The 7500-nt window shown below is 50.7% G+C and overlaps 1 protein-coding gene across 1 annotated transcript in view; it reads left to right on the top strand.

The window, feature by feature from the left end:
- LOC113429513 (B-cell CLL/lymphoma 6 member B protein-like) overlaps positions 1-7500 on the top strand; it is a 16173-nt gene that overhangs the window by 2292 nt on the left and 6381 nt on the right. Inside the window, 3 exon segments of the mRNA XM_087948437.1 lie at positions 600-771; positions 3440-3661; positions 6636-7031. Of these exon segments, the coding sequence (XP_087804563.1) occupies positions 605-771; positions 3440-3661; positions 6636-7031 (785 nt within the window). The 5' untranslated portion in view covers positions 600-604.

Here is a 7500-nt window from a genome sequence, read left to right as displayed (position 1 = left end):
CTATGCCTGTCTATCTGCGTCTATCCCTCTGTCTCATCTTGAGGTTTTTAAGAAGAAACTGGACATCCGTTTGTCCGGAATGTCTCAGGGTCTCCTGCTTGTGCGGGGGGTTGGACTAGAAGACCTCCAGGGTCCCTTCCAGCTCTAGCCAGCAAAGATTTACCAGAATACAGCAGGAACAAATGTGGCTAGACTACCTGCTTTATCGCATTTTGGGTTGGGGGAACTTTCTTAATAGACGGTGGGAATGCCGTAATATATACTTCAGTATATCTATACTTCAGCAAAGTTTTTAAAAAATAAGAGCTGACAGGGGGAATTCTGGGAATTGAAGTCCGCAGGTCTTGTAGTTGCCAAGGTTGGAGTCTCCTGAACATAGAAATATGGCTAAATGACCTTTTGTCACATCTTTTTGACCGGATAACTTTCTTAATAGAAGGCGGCAATGCAATAAGATGTAATAGATCTTGATTCCAGCAAAGTAAACAAACAAACAGCTGGGGGAATTCTGGGAGTGGAAGTCCACCCATCTTAAAGCTGCCAAGGTTTGCGGCACATGGGCCTGAGAGTCCCCCCCCTCCCCTTTTCCCACCCTCCAGGAGCCATGGCCCAGCCCAGCTCCGCCAGCTACGTCCGCGAATTCACCCGCCACTCCAGTGACATCCTGGCCAACCTGAACGAGCTGCGGAAGCGACGGATCCTGACCGACGTCACCTTGCAGGTGGGGGGCTGCCCCTTGCAAGCCCATAAGGCTGTCCTGACAGCTTGCAGGTGAGACTTCCCCCCACAGGTGGGCGCGAACAAGGTGGGCGCTGGCAGAACAAGGTGTGATGACCCAAAGGGGTGTGGCACAAAGACAACACAGCCACATAATAAGTAGGAATCACTTTATTAGCTCCAGACTTTGCCACCAAGGTCCTGGTTACCTTCTCGGCTGGAGAAAAACTCTCCCGGGAATAGCTTTTGGCTGCAGAGAATCAAGTCCAAAATGTGGTCAACACAAACTGTAACTTAAAGTCCAATCAAGCCAAACTGAAGTAATTAGTTTGGCAGAGCAGGAGCAAGAATTCCAGACAGGAATAAAACAACACGGTTGGGAAGAATGCCAAGAACACAACGACAGCACAAGATAAAGTCACGCTTGCTCCCAGCAACGTGCCTCACCCAGCCTGCTTCTCTTATAAACTATCTTCTCAGGTGTGGCTAATGAAGGGAATCAGGGCCCTTTCCTCCCCTGTAAGCCATGCAACCCACGTGGCTCTCTTCTCCATTCCTCCCTGCGTGCCATAGGACCATGATGGCGAACCTAATGGCACAGGTGGCATGCAGAGCCCTCTCTGCGGGCATGCGAGCCATCGCCCCAGCTCAGCTCCTCCGCACATGCTCGCGTGCCTCCCGCCAGCCCACTGATTATTAGGTCTCTGCTGCGCATGCGGGGAGGGCAGGACGCATGCAGAAGATGCGCATGCACAGGGGAGCATGGGGGTCCCTTGTGCATGTGTGGGAGCAGGGGGAGCACGGGGGTGCAGCTCGGCCTCCCATGTTCCCCATTTTGGGCCTAGTAGATCTCACTGCAGCCTCATGAGAGCAAAAACAGGCCACGGGGGCTGAACCCCCTTTGCCCCGTTTTTGCTCCCAGAAGGCTTCAGGGAGGCCTACTAGGCCCAAAATGGGGCACGGGGGGTCACACATGCTTGTGCGGGGATGGGGAGCACGGGGGGGTCACTCGTGCATGTGAGGGGCGGGGCAAGCGGGAGGGGGTGCGTGCGCATTGTATTATGCGTACAGGCACGCACATACGCAGTACGCTTTCGCACACGGCGACAAAAAGGTTAGCCGTCGCTGCCCTAGGATGAAGAGGGCTGGCGTCCCTCTTGAACTCTCTCTCCCTTGTTCTACCTCTATCCTGCTCTGCCCAGCCGGCCTTTGCCGCTCCCGGCCAACACTCTCCCGCTCCCCTCAGATTCAGACTCCGACAGGGCCATGACACACGGTCTGGAGAAGGTCCAGTGGGGTCTCTGGTCATGTAAACCAGGTTGTGGGGGGTCCTCTCCAGAAGCAGCCACGCCGATCCAAGGGGGGCCCCACCGTGCAGAATTTGAACCCCAGGCAGGGGTGGGCTTCAAAAATGTTAGCAAATTATTTAGCAAAGATAAAATTTGAAGCCTGAAATATTTTTTTTATTAGGAAGGCTATCGTAAAGAAAAAAAAAATATACTTAATTATAACGTGTTACCAGCAGCTAGAATTGTATTTGCTCAAAATTGGGAAAGTGATAAAATACCGACAGAGGGAAAAAAATAACTGAGAAAGTATTTGAATGTGCAGAAATGAATAGATTAACGTTAGAAATTAAAGAAAAAAGGAGAATCTGAATATTACATGGAATGGGCCTTGTTTATCAATGGCTAGAAAGTAAAACAAAATTAAAGTGGACTAGATGTAATTATAAAGCATTAAGAGAAATTAGTGTAGTAGATATACTGAATATTACTTATATTATACACATGGGAATGTGGTTATTATATGGTTATACCGTTAGGAAGAATATTATTAGTAATTGTTAACCACATGAAATATGTAGCTAATTGACCCACAATTGAAATGGAATGGATTTATTGTATGTTAAAAATAAAATAAATAAATAAATAAATGATAAAATTAGCAACCAGTTTGCTTGAACCAGTGTGAACCTGTGGCAGGCCACTCCTGAACCCAGGACTACTGTGGGAACCTCCCATGTAGCTAGAAACATAGAAGGTGGAATTCCCAATCTAAGAAAAGAGTGTTTCTACAGCTAGTCCTTGACTTACGACAGTTCATTTAGTGGCCATTCGACATTGGCACAGAAAAAAGTGACTTACGGCCGTTTTTCACCCCGATGACCATTGCAACAATTTCCCCTGGTCCCTGGATCAAAATCCAGATGTTTGGCAATGGACTCGTATTTATGACGGTCGCATCCCGTGATCCTCTTTTGCGACCTTCTGACAAGCCGAGTCCATCGGGAAGCCAGATTCGCTTAGCAACCACATGTCTCACTTAACAACGGCAGCTATTCACTTAACCATGCTGGCAAGAAAGGTCCTAAAACAGAGCAAGGCTGACTTCACGTCTCTCTTAGCCATGGAAACGTTGGGCTCCGTTGTTCGTCGTAAGTCGAGGACTACGTGTGTGTGTGTGTTTTGGGTGCTGTTTTGCGTTCCTTTTTTAATTTTTTTTTTAATCGTTGGGATTTTGTGTTTTAACTTTTTTCAAAAAAAATTTATTTTTTTATTTATTCATCCCAGCAGTATATGGAAGTCCTGCAGGGAATTTCTAGCCGCAGGGGGCCGAGCAAGTGCCAGGCCTATGGGATTTGTAGTCCTCTCTCTTTGAGACGGACACGGCTGGACGGTCCTCGGTTTTGACCCTTCCTTCCTGCCTCTTTCTCCGACAGTGGCTTCTTTTATTCGGTTTTCCTGGGCCACGGAGGCCACGAACTCAGCGTACTGACCCTCCCCAGTTCCATCGAGCCGGTGGGCTTCCAAGCCCTCCTGGATTTCATGTACACCTCCCGCCTCCTGCTCAGCCCAGGCACGGCGCCCGCGGTGCTGGTCGCCGCCTCTTATTTGCAGATGGAACATGTAGTCCAAAGTTGTCACCGTTTCCTCCAGGCCAGGTACCCTGGGGAGAGAGGATTTAAGGGGGTGGGGGAAGGGGATCAACAAAAGTCCAAGGGGAGAGGGAAGGAGGTTCTCTTGAATTGGGGAAGGGGAGAGGAACATCTGGAATAGGACAGGAGAGGTTTTTTTTAAAAAAAGAGAACAAAAAGCCATTCTTGGCTTTCAAAAAAGAAAGAAAAAGAAAGTTCTTTTCTTGGGGAATTTAAGTGGCTTCTGGGAATAGAAGCTGGGTTGTCTCCGATCTGGAGCCCTCAGGAGGCGTGGAGACTACAATTCCCAGCGTTCCCAGCACACATTGGGTTCCTGGTAAGGGATTCGACCAGTTGGTCTCAAATTGGGCCACTTTAAGAGGGGTGGGCTTCAACTCCCAGAATTCCCCAGCTAGTCTGGTTTAAGATGGGTGGGCTTCAACTCCCAGAATTCCCCAGCTAGTCTGGTTTAAGAGGGTGGGCTTCCAGTCCCAGAATTCCCCAGCTAGTCTGGTTTAAGAGGGTGGGCTTCAACTCCCAGAATTCCCCAGCTAGTCTGCTTTAAGAGGGTGGGCTTCCAGTCCCAGAATTCCCCAGCTAGTGTGGTTTAAGAGGGTGGGCTTCAACTCCTAGAATTCCCCAGCTAGTCTGCTTTAAGAGGGGTGGGCTTCAACTCCCAGAATTCCCCAGCTAGTCTGCTTTAAGAGGGGTGGGCTTCCAGTCCCAGAATTCCCCAGCTAGTGTGGTTTAAGAGGGTGGGCTTCAACTCCTAGAATTCCCCAGCTAGTCTGCTTTAAGAAGGGTGGGCTTCAACTCCCAGAATTCCCAGCTAGTCTGCTTTAAGAGGGGTGGGCTTCCAGTCCCAGAATTCCCCAGCTAGTGTGGTTTAAGAGGGGTGGGCTTCAACTCCCAGAATTCCCCAGCTAGTCTGCTTTAAGAGGGGTGGGCTTCAACTCCCAGAATTCCCCAGCTAGTCTGCTTTAAGAGGGTGGGCTACAACTCCCAGAATTCCCCAGCTAGTCTGCTTTAAGAGGGGTGGGCTTCCAGTCCCAGAATTCCCCAGCTAGTCTGCTTTAAGAGGGGTGGGCTTCAACTCCCAGAATTCCCCAGCTAGTATGGTTTAAGAGGGTGGGCTTCAACTCCCAGAATTCCCCAGCTAGTCTGCTTTAAGAGGGGTGGGCTTCAACTCCCAGAATTCCCCAGCTAGTGTGGTTTAAGAGGGTGGGCTTCAACTCCCAAAATTCCCCAACTAGTGTGGTTTAAGAGGGGTGGGCTTCAACTCCCAGAATTCCCCAACTAGTGTGGTTTAAGAGGGTGGGGCTTCAACTCCCAGAATTCCCCAGCTAGTATGGTTTAAGAGGGTGGGCTTCAACTCCCAGAATTCCCCAGCTAGTCTGCTTTAAGAGGGGTGGGCTTCAACTCCCAGAATTCCCCAGCTAGTGTGGTTTAAGAGGGTGGGCTTCAACTCCCAGAATTCCCCAGCTAGTCTGCTTTAAGAGGGTGGGCTTCAACTCCCAGAATTCCCCAGCTAGTGTGGTTTAAGAGGGGTGGGCTTCAACTCCCAAAATTCCCAGCTAGTCTGCTTTAAGAGGGTGGGCTTCAACTCCCAGAATTCCCCAACTAGTGTGGTTTAAGAGGGGTGGGCTTCAACTCCCAGAATTCCCCAGCTAGTCTGCTTTAAGAGGGGTGGACTTCAACTCCCAGAATTCCCCAGCTAGTCTGCTTTAAGAGGGGTGGGCTTCCAGTCCCAGAATTCCCCAGCTAGTCTGCTTTAAGAAGGGTGGGCTACAACTCCCAGAATTCCCCAGCTAGTCTGCTTTAAGAGGGTGGGCTTCCAGTCCCAGAATTCCCCAGCTAGTCTGCTTTAAGAGGGGTGGGCTTCAACTCCCAGAATTCCCCACCTAGTCTCCTTTAAGAGGGGTGGGCTTCAACTCCCAGAATTCCCAGCTAGTCTGCTTTAAGAGGGTGGGCTTCCAGTCCCAGAATTCCCCAGCTAGTCTGCTTTAAGAGGGGTGGGCTTCAACTCCCAGAATTCCCCAGCTAGCATGCTTTAAGAGGGTGGGCTTCCAGTCCCAGAATTCCCCAGCTAGTCTGCTTTAAGAGGGGTGGGCTTCAACTCCCAGAATTCCCCAGCTAGCATGCTTTAAGAGGGGTGGGCTTCCAGTCCCAGAATTCCCCAGCTAGTCTGCTTTAAGAGGGGTGGGCTTCAACTCCCAGAATTCCCCAGCTAGTGTGGTTTAAGAGGGGTGGGCTTCCAGTCCCAGAATTCCCCAGCTAATCTGCTTTAAGAGGGTGGGCTTCAACTCCCAGAATTCCCCAGCTCGTCTTTTTTAAGAGGGGTGGGCTTCCAGTCCCAGAATTCCCCAGCTAGCGTGGTTTAAGAGGGTGGGCTTCCAGTCCCAGAATTCCCCAGCTAGTCTGCTTTAAGAGGGGTGGGCTTCAACTCCCAGAATTCCCCAGCTCGTCTTTTTAAGAGGGGTGGGCTTCCAGTCCCAGAATTCCCCAGCTAGCGTGCTTTAAGAGGGGTGGGCTTCAACTCCCAGAATTCCCCAGCCAGCAAAGAATTCTGACTGTTGAAGTCCCTTCCGTCTTAAAGTGGTGAAGAAGATTGAGACAAACTGAGTTAGATCATCATGTCTGCCTAGAATTTTGCATGGCAGAAACTTCAGTCACCTAGTTACTTCCTTTGAAAAACTACGTATGGAATGCACTTTCGATTTCCAAGTTACTGCACTACTCCCCCCCCCCTTTTGGTTGGCAACTCCAAAAAGACCATAGAGATATTTTATGAGTTGACATTCGGCTCCCCTCACTTCTTGAAGGCGACCTGTACAACACAAAAAGAAATTGACTTTCAATAAATGTCTCACTTAACAAGAGAAATTTGGGGCTCAATTGTGGTTGCAAGTCAAAGATTTATCTGTAGCATTTGGGGATTGGGGGGGTCGGAGGGGATCCCTGACTGAGCCTCCTAACCCATCCATCTGTGTGATCCCTTCAGCTATGACCGGCTCACCTTCCTGCTGCCCCCCCTGAACCCCCAGACCCAAATGGCCCAGCCGCTGGAAGACGAACCATCGCTGCGACAAGACTCCATCGCGGGGCCCTTTGCCCACGGGGCCACCACTGAAGGGGCCCCGCAGCCTGCATCCTTCTGCCTTCCAGAGACGGAAGTGGGATCTGTCCAATCCCCGGGAGCCGGGGATCTTTTCCCGGTGGGTCACCCGGCCTCCCCTGCCGAATCCAGTGGCTGCGCCCCGATCCCCGACCTCAAAATTTGCAACTGGAAGAAGTACCGCTTCATCGTCCTCAATTCCACGACGCACCAGGCGGAGGACAGCTCATTGGGCGAGGTGGGACAGTCCAGCCGCTCTGCAGAAGGAAGCCCCACCCCCAGGTGAGAGCTGAACCCCTGCTTCCCCCTGACATCATGGCAAGAGGACCTCTGAGCACGTACAGAGGGCTCCCCCCAATTTTGCACTTTTGATTTGGGTCACGGATCCCACCAGCTGGAGGAGGGATATTAGGAAGTGTCGTTCCCAAACTTCAGATTGGAGCAGTGTGGGCTTCGAAAATTTAGCCCCCGGTTCTCTGCCTGGTTGCGGGGTGGGTGTGGCCTTGGTGGGCGTGGCCTATTCATCCTCCTGCACCACAGTGGAGGGGGCATTTTCGCCCTCCGCGGGCTCCAGAGGCTTTCCTTGAGCCTCCCGGTTCGCCAAACTGGCCATAAAATTAAAAACTGGTTCGTTAGAACCGGTTCGAACTGGTAGCAGCCCATCCCTGGATAGATAGATAGATAGATAGATAGATAGATAGATAGATAGATAGATAGATAGATAGATAGATAGATAGATAGATCCAATAAT

This window comes from Notechis scutatus, chromosome Z, assembly GCF_049901735.1.
Source record: "Notechis scutatus isolate UNSWTSFEM ecotype Mainland chromosome Z, rNotScu1.2, whole genome shotgun sequence".
Taxonomy (NCBI): Eukaryota; Metazoa; Chordata; class Lepidosauria; order Squamata; family Elapidae; genus Notechis; species Notechis scutatus.
This window is presented reverse-complemented; position numbering and strand designations above follow the sequence as displayed.